General features: G+C 34.1%; 2 protein-coding genes across 3 annotated transcripts; both read left to right on the top strand.

Annotated features, from left to right (window-relative positions):
- The first annotated feature begins 442 nt into the window (after positions 1-442).
- Positions 443-7669, top strand: LOC146140651 (cytochrome b5 reductase 4-like). 2 transcript variants are annotated; one of them, XM_083391776.1, is made up of 3 exons: positions 443-1713; positions 3951-5793; positions 5983-7669. In XM_083391776.1, the coding sequence occupies exons 2-3, from the start codon at positions 4789-4791 to the stop codon at positions 6607-6609; spliced, it is 1632 nt and encodes a 543-aa protein (XP_083247902.1). In that variant the 5' UTR covers positions 443-1713; positions 3951-4788; the 3' UTR covers positions 6610-7669. The 2 variants fall into 2 exon arrangements, with proteins under 2 accessions (XP_083247902.1, XP_083247903.1); XM_083391777.1 differs by lacking the exon at positions 443-1713 and having other exon boundaries at positions 3070-5793.
- A 4624-nt stretch (positions 7670-12293) lies between these two features.
- Positions 12294-25076, top strand: LOC146140650 (malate dehydrogenase, cytoplasmic-like). Its single transcript, XM_083392986.1, has 8 exons — positions 12294-12444; positions 12973-13071; positions 15755-15851; positions 18286-18461; positions 18735-18857; positions 22839-23018; positions 24020-24223; positions 24710-25076. The coding sequence occupies exons 1-8, from the start codon at positions 12442-12444 to the stop codon at positions 24833-24835; spliced, it is 1008 nt and encodes a 335-aa protein (XP_083249112.1). The 5' UTR covers positions 12294-12441; the 3' UTR covers positions 24836-25076.
- Positions 25077-25636: the final 560 nt, after the last annotated feature.

Genomic DNA, 25636 nt, shown 5'->3' with positions numbered 1-25636 from the left:
TCCGAAAAGCAGTTCCTCACATCTAAAAGGCCAACCTTGCAAAACTATTGCTTCAGTAGTCACCTGTGTAACACTGACTATCAGATAATCAGCAACGCGACATTGGATGCACTGTCTGAATATTTTGAAGACATCAGTGAAACTATCAAGGTACCTGCACAGTTTGACGTGTTATATGAAGGTGGTGTCTTAACTATACATGTATCAAAAGAAGTAGGAACCTATGTGATTAACAAACAAACTCCTAACAAACAAGTATGGCTTTCTTCACCTATTAGCGGACCTAAACGCTATGATTTTCTAGAAAACTGTTGGAAATACACTCATGATGGAAGGTACCTTCATGAATTACTCGAGGATGAATTTTCAAAATTACTAAACTTTAAAATTGACCTATCTTCCCTGCCACACTGCAACAATAAGTCTAAAAATAAGCAGTAATTGGCCAAGCAGTAACCAAATAGCATTAAAGACAATAAGTTTAATAATATGTGTAAGGGTTAACCTTGCATAGATACCTATCACAAAAGAAAGTTTGTTAGGTCAGTTACAAAAATATCGTGCTGTTTTGTGTGTAAAACATTGTTATCTACTACATTTGAGTATGTACAACACCATTGTAAAATCCATGGTAAAGCTGACAAATTTTACTGGTTCAATTTGCAAAAAAAAATAGTTTCCTGCAAATTATTAGATTATATGCTGGTGCACCCAAATAATAATGTATAAAAAGTAAGATATTGTTTTCATAATATTTAGTTTTATATTGGGTATATTTTTAAATATTTTTATATGTTGTGTACAGGCATGTACCTGCTTTAACATGTATTCACACTACTTTAAAATTTTGAGAAATAATCTTGAACCTTTTGGCGATTTGGCCTATAAATTGTCGATAGCTAATTTTATTGATAATTTGGTAGTTTGATTGTAGTAGCCCACATGTTTGTTTACACCAGGGATGTCCAACATTTTATTATAGTGGGCCGCATTGACACTTGAAATAATTTAATGGGCCGCAGAACCTATTACGTTTCAAGAAAAAGTATTGCTCTTTAGAGTTATAACGGGCCTTTAGAGTTATATATATTTTTTTTACCCATACTATACTATTAGTGCGCCCTTAAAAGCTGACTGGAACATTTTAATTGGGCTAATATTGAACGTTTAAAATACTACTTGGGAGTGAAAATGACTAGCTGGGCCGCACAAAAATTTCAGACGGGCCGCAATGTGGCCTGCGGGCCGCAGGTTGGACATCCCTGGTTTACACATTAAAACTATTGTTAATTGAACTGCATTTCTGTTTTTTTATCATGTATAAGTATGAGATGCTGGAGTTTAATTAAAACAATTGTTTGTGCCAGAAGATTAAATTCTTTGATTTTTGTGTAGATTTGTATGACGTTCTATAAAAGAGTATTCTGCCTATTAGAAGCAGTGATTGTTAATTGAATCAATTTATGAGAGTAATGTTTTACCATTAGAGAAACAGCATTTGCCTACTCATTTATGCTAATGAACATATTATATTAACAATATTATTCACCTTATCTGAAAAATAAAGGTTATATATATGGATATGTATACTGATCTGTTAAGCATTTTGTAGTAGGTAGAAAAACTTTTACCAAAAATATTTTTTACTTAATAAAGTTCTGTCTATATATTGGGAAGCGCTTCACATCCTGTTGGCCACAGTAGCTTTGACAGGTGAGACTGTAGGACAGATGGCTTCAACTAGCAAAGTAAACTGTTTTAACCTTATTGTTGTTGTGACAGAGATTATATAATCGTTTTTGATGTTTTACATTACACTATGGAAAATTATTTATGAAACCAAGGTCTTATGAAATGTTTATGACATAAATCGCATTTACCATAAAACACCCTTTGCTTTGCCGTTCAGCCTTATTGTTCTAGCTTTGGGGTATATATTTGGAACAAGAGCTTTAGAATAGGCTTGCAATCAGATTCACTAATGACTAAACTCTTATGCAGGGTTATAGTAGGCAACATTGTCTATGTGCCAACTTGCTTCACCAATCTATAAGTTTAATTTGGTTGTGTTTAGTAACTATCATACAGCAGATATTGATTATTGATTATTGTGGTTGGCCTTGTATTGATTATTGTGGTTGGCCTTGTAAGTGAGATATGTATCTGTATTGGGCTCCTACTAAAATGCCCATCAATACTAACAAACAATCTCACCAATCAACTTAAACCCCAACTACCTTTTGCCAGTGCTCTTTTTATTTTGCTGTTATAATTTTATTTAGGGAAAATAGATACAATTTATTTAATGTGCTGTTGTATCTGGTCAATATTTTGCCAAGGACAATATGAAACATATGAAAGGCAGTGTTTACATTAGGATTAAATTGCCCTAATTTTTTAATGTTTTGCCAACATGCCCTAAAATAAACTCTTAATTATATGGTTTTGTATTAAAAAAAATAAGATAATTAAGTTAGGTAAATTACTGTTAAGAAGCACTGCAAGATTTGAATTTAAAATTTTGGTAAAGTATGCAGTAGCATATACAATAGAAAATATAAAAAGTTTGTTTATGAAAAGCAAGTTCTAGTCTCAAAATCTTGGCAAATTAATATTAGTTAATAAAGGACGTCCTTAGGCACTAGATTGCAGCATTAATTTAGTAAAATACTTTAATTGTTATTCTTTTAAATCAGTTATCTAATATGTTTAAATTGGCACATACACTTATGAAATTTAGTTTAGAACAAGCGACATTTCTCAAAATCTGCAAGATTGTTAATAAACAAACATTGTTATTGAGAGGTCCAGTCAAATATTTGGATCTTTGATGTGATGCCAAATAAAAACTATTGATAAAAAATGATTTCATACATAATTTGATTACCATAGAAACCTCGTTCAATTTATAAGAAATGTTAAATTTGATTAAGCATGTGATTAGCCTCATCGAAGCAAGGATTTAAGTGAGGTATTGAAAAGTTTTTCTAATTAAGGTTTTTGACAGTTTTTTAAATATATTTATTATATTTTTTTGTGATATTATTTGTAAGGGATTTACTCAATTGTCTTTTTGCAAGTAAAGCAATAATATTATAAAATAATTTTAATACATGGTAATTCGTAAAACATATACCCTTTTGGCTTGCCTACATTGTATTTGACTTGCCTACATTGTAAGCAAGAGCACACCCAGACGACTCAACATCTAAACCCAGCTGCTGGCTTTGGCATATTTACTATCATTTGATAAGCAGTTTTCTTAAATTGCTATTTTACCTCTCTACAGAAGGCAGCATGACAGTGTCTATACAAATCTAGTAAATCTAGCTGTGAACTAGATTATTTAATTTTATGTTATATATATTATCCCTTATGTGTAAATTGGTTAATTTGTTGAGGTTTTGCCCTGTTACATACAAAAAGAGTGTAGGCTGTTAAACAATTAGGAAAAGATATACTAACACAACTTAGTTCACATATCTGTGTTAAGCAACTAAATCATAACTTTGATAAGTAATAACCCCAAGATTAAAAAAAAAAAAATTGTTAGCATGTATGGAATGTTTATTTTGTTAAAGGCTTTTTTGTTGTGGCCTAGATTATAGCCTTTGGAACACTTCAAACTTTCACTTCGTTGTATTGTTGTCAGCATGTCACTGTTAGTGGCATCTTAGAAAGGTGTTGGCAGAGCCACTTCCATACATGCTACTGTACAAACCCACATTTTATTTTAAAAAAATACTGGGATCTAATGTGGAATCAGCACACCAGTTCCTTCAGTTTCAAGATATATAATGCATTGCCATGGTTTGACAGTTTTACATAGTTTCCAGAGAATTTTACATTTTAACACATAAAAATAACACAAAAGCAGTTACAGTTAAGTGCTTTCACTGTTGTTTGCTGGACTATGACTAATCTTATTTCTTTTTGTTATGTGTGCTTAGGGTGAGACCTAATCCAGATTTAATCCTTGTGGAGAAAAATGTCGGCTTGATCTGTCAGTTCCAGAATGCATTTGTCACTGAATACAAAGATAATGAATTGTCCTATTTTAAAGGCAAATGATTTATCTGTGCGTGATACTGCTACCTTCCATTTGAAATCTGAAGAAGCTAATCATGTAGTGAATAAATATATATCAGGCGATTTCATACCATTTCTTAATATGTTAAAAAGCATGGCTTGCTTATGGAAGGTCAAATATTTTTCAAGGTTATCAGAAAAGAATTCGTTTAGGCATAAATTTAAAAAGATAAATAATTGTATACTAGTATTGTGCTAAAATATCCAGCCTATGTTTAAGTTGTAAAACATCTTGAAAAAAATAGCAGCTGTCCACTTTTAAGCATAATACTCTCAAGAACTTTGAAATACCAACAGCAGCTCTGGTGTAATATAAGAATAAAACTAAATTATAAAAATATTGCACATTAGTTTATTTCTAAAAAAATATTATAAAGTGTTTCTTGCATGTTTAATATTTAACTATTGGATGTTTATTTTAAACCTTCACTTCCCCTTGAACTGTTTATGTGGTTTGCTGCTTGAACCTTCGTAAACATAGCTGATACCTTATGATAAGAACCATTACAGTTGCAACTTAAAGTACACAGTCACATTTTCCATAAATATACTGATTGTTAATTTGTACATTGCTGTTTTATTATTTGATCACCTACGCTGTCTTTTTGTCACTGTAGTTCGCAAAACTTTAATACCTTTTATATCGTTTTTTAGAGAGCTGAAAATGTAGGATATAGTGATTCGATTTTAAATAAAACAATGTCCAATTTTCCGGCTATCAACAGTCCCCAAAGAATGGGGCGTGATCCCTCCGTTTCCAACGTCGCCACAAAGGTACCGTTGCGGCGTGGATTCTCTTTGATGGACTGGGTCCGACTTACAAAATCTGGAAAAGATCTTCGCGGAATCGGATGTTCACGCATGCTTCCAATAACGACGGAAGAGTTATCACGTCACAATAAGTGCAACGACGCGTGGATGGCGATACGCGGATTCGTGTATAATGTTACCAGCTACATGAAGTTTCACCCGGGTGGGGAAAAGGAACTTATGAGAGGCGCGGGCAAAGATGCCACCCACCTGTTTGAGGAAGTGCATCGCTGGGTTAATTTTGAATCCATGCTTCAGGCTTGTCTAATAGGAAAATTGGAACAAGGACCAACAAAACCAAGCAAAACTTCCGTCTCGCTTGTGATACCGCAATCGTCGAATGCTGGATTATCGCCACTAAAAAATCCAACCACTTCTGGATCTAGTGCTACACTTACTGGGCCACAAATCGTGATTTCGTTACCTGATTTCAAGTCGAAACCAACTACAAGCTGGTATCAAAACGCAGACTGCGTAACTTTAGTTTGTTACACAAAGACCAAGAACCTTGAGCGCAGTGGTTGCGTGCTATTCGATTTGGTCGAGAACGGTACTCGACTTCTTGGAGAAATTCTTACCGGGGACGACAGTGTCTCGTTGGACGTTGCTTTCGAGCATCAAGTCCGAGATAATATCGAAGTTACTGTTAAGCATGACATAGGTAATGTCGTGATAAACATGTTCAAAAAAGACCCCACCTTACGTTGGACAAATATCGGAAAATATGGTATTGATCACTGTTCATTGATTTCAAAAAAGGATCTGACGATGCGCTACCGGCGTTGTCCATTGGTTAATAAAAGTTCAGTATCGCACGACACATCTCTTTATCATTTTCGTCTTCTTCCGACCAGCTACATGCAAGTTCCTGTTGGCCACCACGTTTATTTTCAGGTTCATATTTGCCATTAAAATCTTTTGTTTCGAATGGTATGATAATGTTTAAAATAACATTAAATTCGAAAGTAGGTGCATAACAATAATTTCAATTTACAATAATCGTAGTTATGTGTTGCATTTTTCAACCTTTTAGCTTGGTGGTAAACGTGTGTTTTAAACTTGAATATTGTCTATTTTATTTAGTCAAACGTGGAAGGCATGGAAATCTCTCGGCCTTTTACTGTGATTCTACCAAGTCTTGTCGACGATGGAGCAGACAATCTACTGGATGGACGCAATCTGTATGTTATGATAAAGACGTATGAAGACGGTGCGCTGACGCCTGTTATTAATTCTATGCGATGTGGAGACGAACTGACTGTTAGTATGTTCGAGGGTGATTATAATCCTGAGTTTGCCGCCGCGGGGGGCAGGGTTTGCATGATTGCAGCCGGAACCGGCTTTACGCCGATGGTACGCATTCTCAAACAGTGTTTAACAAAAACACAGGGACCTAAATTGGCATTGCTATTTTTTAACAAGAAGGAGCGCGATATATTATGGAAGGAACAACTTGATTTGCTTCAAGAAAATCATCCGGACCGATTTTCGGTTAAATACGTCCTTTCGAAACCAACTTCAGGTTGGAGAGGATTATCTGGTAGAGTAACCTTACAAGAGGTTCGAGATTTACTCAGTGTCCCTGACGAATCAAATACGACGCACTCCCCTAGGGTATTAGTTTGCGGCCCGCCAACTTTTACACAACTCGTTGTAAAATTTCTCCAAGACCTAAAAGTGAATCAATCGCAAATACATGCCTTCAAGTGACATTAGGCACTTTACCGACCCGACCTATATAAAGTTAAAAAAATTGGGAATATTCAAAGCGAAAATAACACTAGTCAGGAAAAAACGATTTAATTCGTTGTCACTTTTAATATTTATTTATGTGTCATAATTTATGGGCTTGGCACAATTGCCATGCTCTTAGCGGAATTCTATATTTGCAACGTATTTTTTGTTTTGAAAATGTTTTATTAATGCTTATCTTACTTTTTTGTATTTTTTATTCAGATATTTTGTTAAAAACCTTTAGAGCATTGGGCCTCAAACTGTGTGCCACGACACAGTGTGTCGCGTAATACCAGTTTGGCACTTATACAGGCAAACATACAAAGCAGTTATTAACTACCAAAGATTGAAAAATAATGATGTATTTTAAAACACGTGTCCCGCGATTTTATTTTAGTGTTTCTCAGGTTACCAGTTTGAGAACCACTGGTGTAGTGTGAGTATGTTTTGTATCGACGGGATTATTTTTATATCTTTCGATTAATTGTATGTCGCTTCCCGTAAGTATTTATGTTACAGACTTCTCTTTGTGTTTATTAAACCTTGTGAAGTCAAATATTTTCAAACATACAATGCCGACGATATAAAAGCATTTATGCACTTTTTAACGTGTTTACAGTATGGCTGTTGTTACACCTCTCCTAGTATAACATAGTATTTTAACAAGATAAGCGCATTATTTTGGTGATTTACCATAACTTTTTACGAGATTTATGTGCAACAACAAATCCAACTCACTGTGGGCCAATTAACTTCACAATTTTAAATTTGCTTCGCGTCAACGCCTTCCCTTCGTTTTTTTGAATGTTATTTTACTTTTTTCAATTGCATAAAACCCTGATTGATTTAGGCCTATATCATACTGCTTAAAAACATACGTGTACAACCCGCCGAGAACTTGCTGATTTGGGTTTTGACCCGCGACTGGTAAAATTTTGCCCACCTTCGAGCAAGACTTTTCAACTGCTTTCGGATGCTATTTCGCCAATATTGGTAAAGTTATTGATACACCATTAACTAAAAACTGGACGTGTTAAAATCACTGGACAATGTTTGGTTTTCATATAAAAAGTTTTGTACGACCTTCATCCGAACGCAAAAAAGGTGAAAAGAAGGTAAAAAACTGAAAAAAATTATCTTAGAAAGCAGCACATGAGCGGATTTTACGATAATGTTACGCATTACTATTTTGCCTTCTTTATTATTTTACTTTAAAAAAATACTATTTGAATTTCACTAGAACAAAGGGAGCAATTTAGGAGCAGACTGCGTTCGGTAGAGATAGGAGAATAAATGCAAACAAGCCAACCTCGAAAAGAGACGCACTAAAAAATCACTAATTCGGTAAAAATGTATAGGGGACACAACACGCACGGAAAGTCGGATAGTAAAAAAGCTAAAAAAAAATAAACAGCTTTACAAGACAAACAACAATCAATATGCACGACCGGCAGTTAAATAAGTGTTAGCTAAATTAAATTTTCCAACTAAACACGGAAAAGTTGGTCGCAAGTGAACTGCCTATAACGGTATACAGGAACTACACACGGCTATCCTTTAGATGCCAAAAATAATAATCTCCGAAGTTTGATAGGTTACCGACAGTGTTACCAAGCATTTTGATCAAAGATCATGGATATATTTCTGGACTCCTTGTCGCATACCAAAAAGGGTCGCTTTAGTCCCAAACAATCCCAGAGCGTGGCAACCTGGATCCCTAAATCTAAAAAAGATCCTTTGTTTCATTCAAGCCAATCAACTGCTTAATACCGACTGTAAGTCCTATCAAAGGTAGTAACAATGGCATTAAGGCAAGTCGTGTTCTGAGTCACGACCATTCTTGCACAAACTTCAAACAAAGTTGTTGCAATTTGTTTGGGGCTCCAAATTGGAAATGGTAAAACGTACAAAATTATGCGCGTTGGTCAAGGTGAGCAAACATGATAAAGTCTGCCTCCTCTCTATTTTAAATCCCGGAAACTGATTCTCATGCAAACTGTCAGAAAAACAAATGTGGACTGTAAACATTTTGTAGCATATTGTTTACAAACCTAGGGAACGGCATACCGTTGCGGGTGTATATTTCAACAGGTGAGACATGACCACCGTGCTATCTGACTCCACTAAATCGAAACTAAACAAACTGTCATAACATTTCAAAGTGCATACTGTCAGGTCACTTATAGATTTATTGTACATTCACATAATTTAGCATAGCTCGCTTTCAATAAAAGAGCTTACAGCGCAGTAAAAACGGGTCTCGCAAGTAAGGCATGCATCAGTTGACTGTAGTGTTTAATCCAACAGCAGCGTGACACTATATAGCACAAGAGCGACTGCGATGGAGATTAGCTGAGTCGAATGTCGGATAGATTTGCCAGAACGGCCACGAAAGGAAATGAGTATCTAGGTGAAATATTTAACACTTTACCAGGCGAACACGCTATAATTACAAGCACAAACAGACATGCGTCGTTTCTCTACACGGGACCAGGTTCGTTACGTAAACAAACTTTTTTATTAAGAACCTGAATAACGCTGCATGGCATATTGAATTACGGCATCTTATTAACAATAGAAGGCATTGTTAGTCCTACGATAAAATAAGGAATTTTTAGAATACCTTAATAACATTATTTCGGGCCATTTCTAGAGAATGGGACTTGAATGAACTAAAAAACTTATCCATGGTTGGCAACAAGTTGGAGTCACGTACTAAATTCCTAGTAAAATCCCCCCCCCAAAAAATCCATTGTGACTAAAGACACCCTATATACTAATTTGGAATTTAAGACTCCGATAAATATTTGTTTTGTTGCGATGTAGTAGAAACTGTAGCGCAAATGCTTCACTTTTGTAGCGAAGTAGTTATAACTCAACTTTTTTGGAAAGTAACTGCCTTATCTCGACAAAACCTGTGATAAATGTAGTCCGTAATCCTGTTAATATGTTGAAACAGGACTTTATGTTGTTGGCCTATACGCCAAATTGTCCCGCATTTAAACATGTTTCTAAGTATGATCAATGCTAAGAAAAATAATACCTATCTCTGCAAGTTGACAGGGTTTTGTTAAAACCTTATAAAGTCCCGAATGCTCAGCTGTATTTTATTGAGCTCCTGCTAAATCGTCGCTATTTGATATGTGTTTTATCTAGCCTCTTTTTCTATCGTTTTCATTGCCTTTTGTCCTTTTTCGAATATAGATAAATTCAAAAAAGTTTTACTTTCACCACTATAGTAACGTTTATAAAAAGGTATAATAACGTTTTATAAAAATTGATTAGAATTACATTGCACTACCTTTGTAAATTGATGTGTATAATAAATAAACAACAAAAACTTGTTTTTATTAAGAGCCTTTCAAACATGTAGTTACCGGTACCAAAATAACTCCAATTTGAAAACAACTGGGACACTGGGTCTATATCTTATTCCAACTGGCAACTGATATCACGCGTCAGACGCATGATAGTTGAACCTTTACCCTGTCCTTCGCTTAACATTCACGCGTCACTTGTAAATTTAAACCTGTGTAACATCTTAAAAAATGTGAGGTTTTTAATACCACCAGCATAGTTCTGAAGAGAGAGTCAGGCTTAGTATGGTTCGTGATAAAAACGCTTTGCTTTATTAAAGTATTATTATTCATTTTTTGTACCATTTTGTACCCTGTAATTTAATTGGTTGAAATGAAACAGCATAGGAGGTGTGTCCATGAAACACGTATTCCTCTAAAAAAACGCGTAACGGCCTTGTTGCAAAATAGTAATATTCTTTTTGCAGCTTGTTTCACGTTTTAGATTAACATTGTAGTAAAACCGCCTTAAACGAGTCACATGTGCTTGTTTGTTTTTTCAAATATTTTAGCGCCAAACAACTTCGTTTAGTAACTAAACTTTAATAGTTTTAAAAATTGTAAATTTGTAACCTGAATAATTTTTTTCAAACTGTAAATTATTAGACTAAAATAAAATTATGATAAAAAGTATTAAAAAAAGTTAAAAACTGCTGACTGTCCAATCTATTTTTAAACATGTTACACTAGTTTGGCCCTTTTATATTGAAGATCTTTAGCAGCAGGTAGTTTTTCTTTGAGGTTGACTTCAGCAAAATACACCGATTTAATTGAGTCCTAAATCCCACTATGAAGTCTTCTTAAAATATATTCCACTACACCTATGAAATAAAAAGTGGTAAGCAATTCCAGTGAAATATGGGTATACCATACCCCCAAAAATTCCACCCTCATGCATGCCAGGTGCACCACCAGTCCACCACCTTTCAAGGGGTCCACAGGTGTGCATAAAAGTAAAGTTAAGAAATACCGGTTTAAAGTATTAAAATGGGCACCTTGACAGGAATGATGTACTTTTCTCTATCCATTTTTATATGTACTGTATTTTTTATGTTTCTATAATCGCGCAAAAACTGAATCTGACCTAGTAGTTCACAAGCAGATGGGGTAAAAGTAATTTACGGAATGATGAATGGTCGGAACGCTCACTAATTTACGGAATTGTGGGAATGGAATGAATAGGGCCGAAACTAATTTGATGAATGGTCAGAACGGAATGAACTGTCGGAATACAATGAACTGTCGGAATGAAATGAACAAAGCTGTAGGAACAGAATGAACTGTCGGAATGAAATGAACCTGAATTAGTTCATTGCATATTCCAATTTTGGGCACTGGTCTAGAATCCTACCACAGTTATGAAATCAACGCACAAAATTTAGTTAGGTTGCGGGTTAGCGTTTGGGTGTGGGTGGGTCAAGTATTATTACATTCTTTATTTAACAATAATACTTGACCCACCTTAACCCAAACGCTAACCCAAAACCTAACCCAAATAATGCGCGTTGTGGTAGGATTCTAGACCAGTGCCCAATTTTGAAATAATTTTAGTTGTTTGTAAACCTCAGGTGTGCATAAAACCTATTCCGACAGTTCATTCTGCTCCTACAGCGTCATTCATTCCATTCCTACAGTTCATTCCGTTCCGATCATTCATCAAATTAGTTTCGGCCAAGCAGATGTCCCATTGGTGGGTTTGGAGAGTGTTTGGACTGGGCCTTGGAGTTTTTCTGATACATTTTTTTTGGGAGTTATTTGTAAAACTTATATTTTTGGTAATATTAAAAAACTTTTGAACCGTATAGTAGTTATATCAGGGAATATGGCTGGTTTCTAATTAGGCACTGTTTTACAGTGTTGCAATGACTTAAGTCATTGACTTGACTTAAGTGCACTTAAGTCACTGTTTTCAAATGACCTGACTTTACTTAAGTCCTTTGACCAAAATGACTTGACTTAAGTCTTTTGGCCAAATGACTGTACTTGGACTTAAGTCATTTTGGCAAATAACTTGGGAGTAAATTAAGTGTTTTTCATTAAAATTTATCTCAAGTTTTGCATATTAAACACTTTAATTGCTATGTACTGCGTTTGTGTTTTTTTTTAAGTTAAATTGTTGCTTATAATCGGACGAGTTTACCAATTTTAATAGTTTAATAATTTACTTTTATGCCAATGACATGACTTGAAGTTAACTTGCTCTCATAATGACTTGACTTGGGCAACCGATGACTCGGACTAGAACTTGACCTGTTATTTTTGCAAAAGACTTGACTTGGACTTCAGTTATTTTTCAAATGACTTGACTTGGACTTCAAGTCAAACAACACTGCTGTTTTATCAGTAACTGTATTTTATTTTTAGATCAGGTTCTTGGGACTTGTTAACTATCAAGTTTTTACTTGCTTTTGTATCTTTAGTAATCATCTGTTTAGAACCACATTCATTCATCATGGTAAGAACTTTGTTTGATTTTTCGCAGGTCTGCCCACCACGTTTTTGTTCAGGGTTTATATTGCTAACATTATTTAGGTCAATGTGCGGGTTAGCATTCTGGTTAGGTGGGCCTAGAATTCTTATTATATTTATTCGCTTATATTTATACCTTCCTTGCAATTTAAATTCTAACAACTCGTTTTGTTACTGCAAAAAAGTGGTAGGATTCTAGACCAGCGTTGATTTATTGTTTATTACATATGTGTGTGAAATCAAAATGTACATTTAAAAAGACATATAACCACAAACCACTGCAAAAGTGAGAGGCGAACTGACATTCTAATCAACTGAGTTAAATTGTCTGGATGTTTATGTTGAGGGATTTTGGTTTGCCAAATACAAACTTGTGTTGTAGTAGTATAAAGATGATATAGGACTCAAAAATAATGTACTAACTACACTATGATATTTTTGCCATGTTGAATTAGACATTCAAAACATAATTAACTCTTCCAATTTACAGTGATTCTTTGTCTTTTGTTTGCAGGTTGAAGAAATTAAAGTTTTGGTTACCGGAGCAGCTGGACAGATTGGATACTCACTTATTTATCAAATTGCTAATGGAAGTGTATTTGGGCCAAATCAAGTAAGTAAAAATATACTGTATGTAACTTATCAACAAACCAGACATATGGTAGAAAAACAATTTATTTGGCAATCATATTCACTCTGAAATTAGGTTGACAAATTATATTTGCTTCAAAACCACTGTTTCTATCTTTATGTTACTCCTGCTTGTTGTCATGAATTTTCTCAAGCCAAATATTACAAAGTCGACAAGACTTAAGTATAATTGCGTTAAGCTTTAAAGCTTATTTAATAATAACACATAAGTCAGCTACACATAGAAAATCACATAGGAGCTAACACAAGTCAGTTTTAGTAATCCGGGACTTTTCCATTAACTTAACGTGTGCTATGAAATTATTACGACTATATATCACTTATCTATGCTTGAATTAAATAAAGCCATTCTGCTGTGATAGATAACAACTACTTGTGATATTTTGTTCTATGTAGATTTATATAATTTTATTATCCAGCTTGAAGCCTTTTAAGAAGGCAAACATCTAGAACTTATTTATTTATTATGTATGTATGTATTGTATATTCTGAATCGTTTGCCAGTCAGTCAGCCATTAGCCCCTCTATTAATTACCTACGGAAAAATCTTGTAGGGATGCCACAGTCTGTTTATTATTTCTTAGGGAAACACTGCTATATACAATCAAAGTTTTACCTACTTCGTACATCCTAGTGCATTTAACTGCATTCTTAACAATTTTGTGTTTGGGGTAAAACCTCTCCTGGTATTATTATTTGCATCAACCCTTTAACTGAGCCTAGAATAGACAGAAATGTTTGTTTCTAACTTTGATACGCTGTAAAACCAACCGCTTCATGTGACTTAACAAATTTTCTCAAATCTTGCAACACGCTGGTCTGTCAATATAATAGGAAAACGAAACCATTTTAATACAAAACCGCCAAACGATTTGCCAAGTATTGTTCACTTTGCTGATGATTATAATCACTGATAAGTAGAAAAAACGCCCCGCAATTTCGAAAGTTCTGCGCCTATGGTTGGAAACAAATCCTAATATGTTTATCCTTCAAATGCATAGAGTAAAACGTGAACAGATAACACCTTGGTTTGTTCAATGAAACATTAGCAAACATTAGGATGTATTGGAAAGCCAAAGTGAACAGCCGGGACTTTCAGCCAATTAAGCTTCAACAGTTGACTGTAACAGTATGAGGCATGACAGATAAAAACAACTGACATAACATAATTATAATGGGAAGATTACGAATGACTTATGGGTTGGGTGATTATGTTTTTCCCTAAACAATGAGATTTTTTTTGACAACATTTTGACCTATCACAAATACATTGATTTAACAACACATTGTTGTTTGAAGTACTGCATTGGTGTCTTACAGGTTTATGCAAACAATTGAAATGCTTAGATGACATTTGTGTCTAGGGATGTTCAAAGTAGAGGTTTTGTTAATTTTGTAAATAATTCTTATGTATTTTAATCGATTTTGACTTGAAATAACTTTGGCCTAGCGTTTACATTTTTTTCAATATACGTTATACCCAAGTCGGCAGAATTAACCATACAGGCCTCGTTTATAGCATTGGGTTAAATTTAAACTTTTTTTTGCCTTAGTGTGTATCTATGATTTGGACAATTGTATTTAACAGTATTTGCTGTTTTTTTCAATTGTGATTTGCAATTATCCCATCTCCTGTTTTGATAATATACCAGGTCTTTTGTTATTTTTTTTTTGTTTCTTTTTATCTTGTATTTTAACTAACTGTTTTCTAGAATAACCAGCGTCTTGTTTTTCTTTGTCCTTTTTAAGCTATTCGTGTATTGATAATCTCAAAATACCAGCCGAAGCGTTTTGAAAAGTTTTGCATAACCCTGAAAAGATAACTTATTTGCTTTTTATCTGACATCAACAAAACACCAAATCAAGTACCTAATGGTGCTAAGACACTTATGCAGTACTTCATAGAACCAGACTTGGACAACTAGATTTATTTTAGCTTTTTAAAATTAGATTAGAATTAGAATTAGATCGTTTTGAGTTGTTTTTCAAATTAGATTAGAATTAGAATTACCGAATTCCTAAAAATGAAATTTCAACTAGAATTTGAACTAGAATCACATTTAGTTTTTACAACCAATTTAATTTAATCGCAATTTATTCTTATAAGAACGTGAATGGTAAAAATGTGTGTGCTAATTTGTATGCCTTTTTATGCGTTTTAGCCTGTAAAAATTACATACAAGTCGTTCCAACCAGAAAATTTTAATTGAAATTCTGTGTTTGAACTGAGAGACTAAAAATGCCGCTGGACAAAGTAGCATTTTTGGTAAAAAACAAATTAGATTAGAACTAGAATTAGAGTAAACAAGCAATTCACAAATTTAATTAGAAGTAGAATTAGCCGCATTTTGCTTTAATTCAATGAATTTGAAAACTAGAATTATCTAGTTGTCCAAGTCTGCATAGAACAATGTATTATTTAAAAATATATGTATAGGTAAAAAAAATTGTCAAAAAAAATATTTTTAGTTTAATTTTAGGTTAAAATCTCTATTTCTGCTACCAAATATTCTATTCCATAGTTTTATGTAGTAGGTATGACGTGTGTTTTTTCTTTCATAATGCAAAAGTTTTGCCACTTTTATGTAAGCTTACATAACTAAGGAAACCCACACAGCAGTAACATAATTTCTTTTTCATTTTAGCCCATACACCTTGTTCTTTTGGACATTCCCCAGATGGAAAGTGTTTTAAAAGGAGTACTTATGGAACTTCAGGATTGTGCACTGTCCAGCCTAAAAGGTAATGAAATTTTTTTTTTAATAAGGCGTATAATTCAGAATTTCAGAGTATGATTGTAGATCGTGATCTTTAAATTATGGCTGGTGAGTTACAGTAAAATAGCATTGGCTCTGGCTCCAGCTCCGGAGCCACCAAACACCTATCCAATGGCTTTGGCTCCAGCTCTAGTAGTATTATTTTTAAAGTTGCTTTAGCACAGGCTAAATTGAGTAACATTTGCCACACTGAACTGTTTAGTGGTTTTCATTTGAGCGATTTAATATTCTTTTAACCTAGAGCAGTAAAAATTTTATAGCTTCAGCTCTCAAAATTTTAAAATGGCTCCGGCGCCACAAAAACATTAGCAATGTGTTGCGTATTACAAGATGAGATAGCGCTGCAATTGTGCATGAGAAAGTGCTGCAATGCCATGTCGTAAGTGTCTTGTATAAAATACTTGGCGTCGCCTAGTTACAATAGCCCCCTAGAAAATTAACACACTATGAAACTTCTACAGGACTTCTGAGATTCTATATGCAGTATGTGTTATAATTTCGCATATACATATGATGTGTCAATTGACTTGTTTTTGTCCCTAATATGCTATTAAATTTTACAGTTTGATCTTATATTTGGAGAGAACAGAATTTAGCTGAGTAGAACAATAACATCATAACTCATGTGAATCTAAACAAATATTAATAAAGTTAAAAGTAATATTACATTATACAATTGCTCCAGCTCCAACAAAAATAATAAAAATGGCTCCAGCTCAGGCTCAAGCGAAAATGCTTGACTCCAAAATTCGGTAAATACATCAGTAAAAACATATTTTTTTTTTTTTAAATATTTTTACTCCTCATCACAACTTTTGTCACTCTGAATTTTCTAAATCAGCGTGGTCCAACATCTTTTAATCGCGGGCCAAAACACATTTTTTTTTAATCTTGCGGGCCAATGTTTTCAATAGCGATTTTTAGGCTTAGGGCTTTATACATAGCCTATGCTTATGGCATATATACTAACTTTATGAAATTTACACATTTGTTCAGCTACGGTCAGCAACACAATTAAAGTTAACGCAATACGATAAATGTTTCATTACATGTGATATTATACACTTTTGCTTAGTGGTGCTACAAATCACAAAGGATCATTCACAAAGTTTTTTTTGTCAATTACAATAACAAAAATTTAAGTAATATTGCTAGATGGAAGCAAAGCTGACCATCAGTTCCTGGGCCAAAAAAGCGTAACTTGCGGGTGAAGGGCCTGCAGTTGGACCACGCTGTTCTAAATCATCACCAGGGTCCATGGGAGATAAGGCATTTGGTTCTTCTAAATTTTTAAGTAGCCTCAGAATGTGGTATACCCAAACTAGTGTTTCCTTTTATGACAAACGCGATTCATCATATAGGTGCGTTTATTCTAAATAAATAAAACTACTTTGCTATTACAAACACTTTGTTATTACCACAGAACATGTGTTTGCATCAGGTAAACCCTACCATTTCATATTTGAATTGTTTGAAACAATTACAACCAAGATTATTAAAACTCAAAATTTACAACATTTGAATCTAATATGAGACAGGCTTGCCAACCCTATCTGAAATTGACAAAAATCACTTCCAACATGGGGGAGTACCTCTCATTTGTACAAGGTGTGACCTGTCTTGGTATCTGTCCATTAGCAACCATTACAAAGAAAACAGCAAAATTTTGTTGTGTGTTACTATTCTACAAGAAGATGGTAATGTGTTCTGTTTTGGAAGGATCTATTTTGTGAAAATTTTGTCTCTTAAGTTGGACGAGTGTCTAGCAAGTAGCACTTGGTAGGACAAAATTACACTCGTCAAACATGACTCCTGTCAGCAAATTTTTGTCCTGTTGGAAGTCATTTATGTTTTACCAATAATTTTCCCATTGCAAAAAAATTTGGCAGCTCAAGTATTTGAAAGTCTGTCAAAGTTCATTTAAGGGGACCGAATTTTTACATCATTTAAACCAGGTTGTTGCCATTTTTTTCAAATAGTAAGTGCAATGCAACACAATTCTTCAGAAATTCTATCTGTTTTTGTAAAGAATTATTGTATTTAGCTCTACTTTACTATAACTGTGATCTGCTATGCAGTCAAATAATGTGCTACAAAGAATGCAAAGTTACTACTCCAAGTAGTACATAATCATTACTTGAAAATAACACTGTATGTAACCCCACAGAGCATTTTTCAGAAGCCAGTGCATTTTATAATCTTTCTTTTTAACTTAATTAGATTTAACATTGCAAGTTTGTTTTTAGGTCATGTCTTAATGATATTATAAACAAACAAAAAAATTATCTGTTGAGCTTTGCATTGGAATGCATCAATTTAATTTATTCAAAAAATTTTTCCAGATGTAATATATAGTTATTATTTACAGTACTTTAATCTCAATTGTATGTATTTCACAGACATAACTGCAACTGTTAATGTTGAGGAAGCATTCACCAATATCGATTATGCTATTCTTGTGGGTGCAATGCCGCGACGCGAAGGTATGGAGCGTAAAGATCTTCTTAAGGCTAATGCAAGCATTTTCAAGCAACAAGGAGCGGCTCTAGACAAGTTTGCGAAAAAAAGTGTGAAGGTATATTTAACAAAATACCCCACTAATGTGTTAGATATTGTGTCTGTGTGTAACTGTGTAGTGTGTATCTATACAGATTCAATTTATGGCCCATCATAAATCTTTATTCAGTTTTTACTGTATTATCCCTGTTGCATATTAATATGCTAAAATTGTGTACAAATCTATAATATTTTGTCAATCTAATTATTTTATTTTAGTAATAGAAATAACAGACCATAAATTTAATAGTTTTTGTTAGAAATATTGAAAACCCATCCTATTTATACAAAGGTTTTAGTCGTGGGCAACCCAGCAAACACAAATTGTTTGATTGCTCTGACATGTGCTCCAAGTATTCCACGAGAGAACTTCACCTGTTTGACACGACTTGACAGCAATAGAGCCACTTCTCAAGTAAGCTCTTCTACTGTTGATAAAAGTAAAACTATATATATGTTTCACTGTTACCAGTTATACAACTTATTAGTTTTGCAAAGGGATTTCAATAAAATGTCCAGAAATCTGCAAATGCTACTAATATGACTAATAACTACCAACATATGTGATAATACAGATAACGGTGTTACCACTTTCTATATAAATAAGGAAAGTTTTGCATTTAGATCAAATTTCTGGATTGCAAAACCATTTCTTTACATGTTTCATAACTAGGGTAGGGCAGCATGTCTTACAAGTTGGAGAGTTGTTGTAGGGTTAATGTGCCCAGGAATGCCATGTTAGTATTTTTTAATTGACTTTGATATGCAAGATATTCCACATTCCATATATTCTGTTAAATTGTCAAATGTTATTTTAGGTGATAATTTGCTTAAAATATTAGATGAGACAGACATATCGGGTGGAAATACTACAAATTACCTTAATAATGATGATATATATAAAAATTAACAAAGTTCTAAGTAGAATCTCAGGGTATTCCAAAAAAATAGGTTTCAAATCTCAAATAAGAATCCAGAATTATGAATTCTAGTATATTTTGAGTTCAATTATTAAATGTCTGTTTTTTGCAAGAGTGGGTGTTTATAATTTACCCGTAGTGACAAAATAGCAATTATTTTCCAAAAAATTGTAACATATGTACACAAAAATCAATTAACTTTTAAAAAACATATCTGCACTGGGCATTACAAATTAGCTTTTTGCTTACTAATGTTTGATTGACGCTTAATGAAGATTAAGCAAATGTTATTCGCAAGCAATTTGATGCTTAAAAAATGCTGGAGCCGCACAACGTGGCTACATTTAAAGCAAGCACTGTAAATGTTTTCCAAAGTGACGACCCTTATGCAAACTTGCCACTCGCTTATGTACAACTTGGGACAAAACCTGCTGCCCTAAAACAAAGATATATTGTAGTGGTTTTAAATACCTGATAGAAACAACAAGAATTGCCTCTTTCCTAACAATGGAAACTAGTATGCTTGTGACCCAATTGATAATTCAGTAATCTTACAAACAAACAATTTAAATTTGAAAATGGTCCAACATTCGCTAGGTACAACAAATGATGATATGATTGCACCTATAAGTTGTAACAAACTTTTTATGTGAACTGTTTATATATATTTTTTTATGACATGTGGGGTAGCTGATGATGAAGAGCACTACCAAAACAAGTTTGAGATGTTAGTAAACAGTCATTTGGTTAACCATGATGTTTCTTCCCACATTCATTTACTTATTTATAAAACTATTTGTCAGGACATTAGATAAGAATAGTGCTTGTTTAATATACATAGGTGAAGTGCAAACAGGTTAAGGGAGGGACTTGATGGGTCAGTGCAGTTTTGCTCAACCTTGAGTTCACAGACTCATTTACATAAGCCCCAGCTTCACGATGAGTTCGCAAGCACATTAAATTTGCAATATTTTTGTTCAATGTACATTTGCTAGGTATTGTTCATCATTTGCTGCCGGAACCCCCTTAAATTTAGTTTGCAACTTGTTAAACAACAGACATCTAAAGTGATGCACAACTCATAGTGTTCCTGAAATACCTTGATACAATCGATCATGTGAAACAGTTTTTGTTTTGCCGCCGACTTTAAAAAAAACACAGGAAACCAAATATTTAAGAAAACAAAATCATTGTTTAAAAACATCGGCTTGAGTGGTTTAAATTGTGTCTGTTGGTGTGGATAGTGCGTCATCAATGATGGGAAACAAAAAGGGAGTTTCGTTAAAAACAAAAACATTTTGGTTGTTCATTATCTTCTCAACAGAGAAATCTGGCAGTGAAAGAGATACAAGAAAACCTTAAGAAGCCAGTGTTTCCAGAGAAGTAGTATATGTGGTCATTTTTATTTGATCTTGCCTCTTGCACACATATTTTTTATGTGTGGTGTGGTTAAAGTGGGGCAGAACACAACAGGCTTCTGTTTTATTCCAACATTCAGTGTTTATCACAGGGAAAAGTTCTGGAAAGAGTGGCTAACATGCGAGATTAAATCAGTACCCTTTTAAAGCAACAGAAACATGAATTGGTAAAAAGAAACATGAAACAGTTTTATGTGACAGTTAGCATCTGTAAAGGCTAGCTGATTATTGTATAAGACTGATTAAAACTGCAAAATTGTTATTAAAATGTGTTTAATGTACTATGTACGGTAAAATAGGAAACCATCCTAACTCTAAAAATCCTTGGCACATTAACAACCCGTTTTGAATTTCAATTTAAACCATTTAATTTGTTATTTAGGACTTCAGCCATAAGACCGAAATAAGACTAAAATAGAACTAATACCTAGGCGTAGTACCGTCTAAATCAAACCTGGGCAACATACGGCCCGCCAAGCAGTTTTATCCGGCCCGTGGCTTACTTTCCTTAAAACATAGGCTAAGCGAAATCAAGGAAGTGTTTTTTTCTTCTTTTTGATTGTATCGTAAACACACTTTCCAGGGACACATCTTATCATGACCCAACCAAATTTTATTTTTAGTCATTTTTAAATAATAAAACGGAAATTGTTTTCGCACTTCGCGCGAATCTTTTCTGCCTTTCTCGTCTATTTTCGGCAACTTTACTGAAAGATAGCGTCCCCTGTACTGTCGCACTCTCTCCACCGAAAGTTAAACAAACTTAGCCTAAATACTTATATAATTTTAGCGCATCGAATTAATTCCGTCTTTAAAATATGAGCGAAATACCAAACGTTTTCTAAACTCTGAAAATATAATTTGTTAACCTAATTTAATTGATGCGATGTTGTGTGTTTTTCACGATTTATATCGTATTTGCAATATGGCAGTCGTACCGCAATAACACATCGGTAACTTCAAGCTTTAAAAAGCCAAAAAAAAATTGCAATTTTTTTTTAATTTTTTTCATATTTTAATCTTAACTTTTGGGTCAAAGCGCCCCAAAACTTGATAAACGCCAATATATCAACCATTGTACTATTTTTGTCTGTTCTTACGTCCACGTCCCCCTCTAAATCTAAATTAAACTTTGGATTTTAAAACAAATATTGTCGAAATTTTTTCGCGGCTTGCGCAACGTATTGTGGCCTTCTTTAAATTCGACTTAAATTGCACATTTTTACATAACTCCAAACCTAATACAACTAATTTGTTAGCTTTCTGACGTCATATTGCGTGAATTTCAGATCCATTTTTGACCCGGCCCGCCATGCCCGCGGCTAAAAATAAATACCCACCCGTGGTCTAAATCTAAATATGTCCTAAACCCTTCAGACTAAATCCTAAATGGCCAGAATCAGGCCTATATAGCACTTTTCCCAACCCCAAACCCCACCCAAGTACATCACAAACTCCCCTAATAATTTCAACCCTAACCAAATTTTTAACCCCTACCATTTACCCCAATAACACCAAAGAGGGGCGAAAATTCCGGTGTTTAAGCAATGCCAGTCAAAGTGGGGCTGCCAAACGTAGACACCCAAAACAGCCGACCGACGGCCCCATCCTCATATGCCCTCTTTCTACAGTTTCAGGCGTTATTTTGGCCACATAGGCCTTATACCGATGAATTTAGCATGAATTCCAATAGGTTTGGGTCCTAGTACACCGAAAGCCATCGCAAACTCACCGAATCTGTTGATCTATGATGCAAGCAGAGCAGACTAGAAAAACAACTAGCCTGCAGCGAGGTTCTCACGACCTCCGGTCAAGCCGGGGCCGTCGCTCTACCAACTGAGCTATGCAGGCTCAGAAGGGAACGAGTCGAGTCGTTTGGGTTTTATTCAGAAAATTCCGATCATGTAATGTAGTGGATGGAACTGCGGTTTTGACTTTATTATGTTGTTGGTCTTAATACTATGGTTTTATAGATTATCTGCTTTAGGTCTTACTGTGTGTTTCCGTTATTTATACAAAACATGGCATGTCTTGGTTAGTAACAGTTTGTTTTATTAGATTGCTGTCAAACTTGGTGTAAGATCTGATGCAGTAAAAAATGTCATCATCTGGGGCAACCACTCTTCTACCCAATATCCAGATGTGTCCCATGCCACTGTCAAGATAGGAGACAATTCAGATGTATCAGTCTGCCAGGCTGTAAAAGATGACCACTGGATTAATACCGAATTTATATCCGTAAGAAAATATTTTTAACTATGTTCAGGGATGTTTAAAGTTTAGAACTAAGATTTCTTTGTTAGCTAGGTATTAATCTGCAATATTATTGTTATTGTATCCATTATTTCTTACTAACCAAACTTCTAAGGAATTCTAAATTTTATTGGCATTATAACGCAATGCAAAACATATACTGTATGAGAGAAACCTTGGCAACTATTGCCTAGCAGTGTGCCAAACGCACTAATGAATCGTCATTAGGGAGTTAGTTCTGTCATTATAAATCGTGGTTTCCTAGAAAGGGTAAATCAAATTATAACTAGTTTAAACTTTAATATTCCTTGAACGTTTTTTTCTTTTAGTATTTGTAACTACCAACCTTCATCAGTCTTTTACTAACTTAAAACATAATCTTTTTAAAATCAATCTGGTATGTTCAACTTAAATATTAATCTTTGTCTAATAGCTGTATTTGTTTAATTCTAAATAATGGTAATTAGGTGGCACTGTAACTTTGTCGTAACTAGGCTTTCAAAAAACCTTAGCTACTGAGCATTTGTTGACCTAAATTATGTTTTTTCCTTGTTCTTTAAAGATAATTTAAAGATATAAATTATATACAAACAAATTCTATTGTCTAAAATTAGTTTTCGTCGAAGGCCTAATAACAACTTGACCCCAAACAACAAATAACTGTACCATTTACTACAAACAACTAATTTTTACAGCAAACTTCTATCCAGAACGAGAAATCCAACATATTTTTAAATTTTATAATTTTTGTACTAATTCATGTATTTTATATTCCATGAGATTTAATATTTTATAATAAGCAACCCTTATTGTTTGAAAAGTTGGTTTAAAAAATAAATTTCTACAAATAAATAAATAAATAAAATAGTGCCCAATGTGCATTCTCGTTCCGTGACGTCCCTAAAAAGTCACTGGGGAAATTTGATACTACGGTATTTAAAGTAACAGGTCTAACAATTTTTTTTAATATATATTACCATTTTAAGACGATTCAACAACGTGGAGCTGCTGTAATGAAAGCACGTAAACTGTCAAGTGCTATGTCAGCAGCCAAAGCTATTTGTGATCATCTTCGTAATTGGCATCAAGGAACAACTGGTGACGAATGGGTGTCCATGGGTATTTACACAGACGGCAGCCATTACAACATTGCCAAAAACATTATCTACAGTATGCCAGTTCGAATTGATGTAGGTTTGCTGCCAACTCGACTATGAGCTACTTGTTCTGCTAATTTAACATGTATTGAAATCTAATTTGTGACAACCTTACTAAAGCGGTGATTCCCAAACTGTGTGCCACGGCTGTCAACTGTGCCGCGAACTATTTGTAATTTCGGAAAAAAGAGTATTAGTACTACCAATAGGCATAAACGCAAGCATTTCAGACTTAAATAAGCACGATTTATTACCAATTTATAATATTACAATATTTACTAGCATACAGTTCGTCTGTGAAGGACGATTCTAAAGTTACTCTATTATTGTTCTGGTAAAAGTGTGCCGCGAGCCAGAAAAGTTTAGGAACCACTGGACTAAAAAGCATAATTTGTTAAGAAAAAACCATGCTATTGTTAATATCTGTTTTTAATCCAATAATCAAGTGTGTTTTTAGTTTTATGTTGATGCCATACTTCTTTGTATTGTTGGCATTAACAACCACCTTCTTGTTTGCAGGAAAAGGGATCGTATACAATTGTGGATAACTTAACAATCAGTGACAAGTCGCGTGTACTCATGGATGAGACTCTTAACGAGTTGGTCCAGGAAAGGGATACTGCATTGCAATTTATTGGTAGCTGACTTATAAAGCAGTCTCAACTTTAGTTTGGATTTACGGGGAAAAAATCACACAAAGCGTTTTTATTCGAAGTTGCAACCTCTACTTTAAAACCCATACATTAAATATAAGTATGTTTTGGTAAACTCGTGTTTTCATATTAAAATTGCAGATTTAGTTGAGACTGCCTCGTACAATATGTCAAGCCGTTTAATTTATCAAATTTACAATAGTTTTCATAAATAATCTCAATAAAAAACGAAATTAAAATTATCCGCCTGCTGAAATATCCTATACAATTGTTTGTAGTTCAGGTATTACGTTTCTTTCTACCGCATCGAAATGTTTAGCTATGCAATTTAGGTTTGCAGTATGTACTACTAACCAGGGCTGGGGAGCTGGAGCCTGGAGCTAAGCATTTTCTCCGGAGCCGGAGCCATTTTATTATTTTTTGTGGAGCCGGAGCCAAGTGTATTATTTCTGAGGAGCTGGAGGCATTTTTCAATTTGTTGTGCTAAAGCTATGAAATTATATTTGCCTACTAGGGGGGATTTTATAATTTGTATGGGGGAATTTGTGTCGCAATATTAATCTATTACTGGTTGTCTGCCATGACATGTATTACAAAGAGGGACAAAAGGGAATTATAGAGGCTATATGGAGCTTACAATCAAGAGTTTGATTTTCTGTTTTAAGAACTACATTAAAATATTAATGTAAACTTTATTACAGACAATGCGCAAGATAAACAGGAGACAATGCAAATGAACGCCGACAATGGCTAACTGCAGTGAACTTACACAGCATAAGTGTTAAGGCAGTGG

Source organism: Ascidiella aspersa, chromosome 6, assembly GCF_963924565.1.
Source record: "Ascidiella aspersa chromosome 6, kaAscAspe10.2, whole genome shotgun sequence".
Taxonomy (NCBI): Eukaryota; Metazoa; Chordata; class Ascidiacea; order Phlebobranchia; family Ascidiidae; genus Ascidiella; species Ascidiella aspersa.
This window is presented reverse-complemented; position numbering and strand designations above follow the sequence as displayed.

Bases quoted from the DNA above. Each gene is read 5' to 3' on its own strand.
- LOC146140651 (XM_083391776.1), top strand. From the start codon at position 4,789: ATGTCCAATTTTCCGGCTATCAACAGTCCCCAAAGAATGGGGCGTGAT. The intron at 5,794-5,982 runs GTTCATATTTGC...TATTTTATTTAG, and splicing joins GCCACCACGTTTATTTTCAG to TCAAACGTGGAAGGCATGGA.
- LOC146140650 (XM_083392986.1), top strand. The intron at 13,072-15,754 runs GTAAGTAAAAAT...TTTTCATTTTAG, and splicing joins GTGTATTTGGGCCAAATCAA to CCCATACACCTTGTTCTTTT. The intron at 24,224-24,709 runs GTAGGTTTGCTG...TCTTGTTTGCAG, and splicing joins GTATGCCAGTTCGAATTGAT to GAAAAGGGATCGTATACAAT.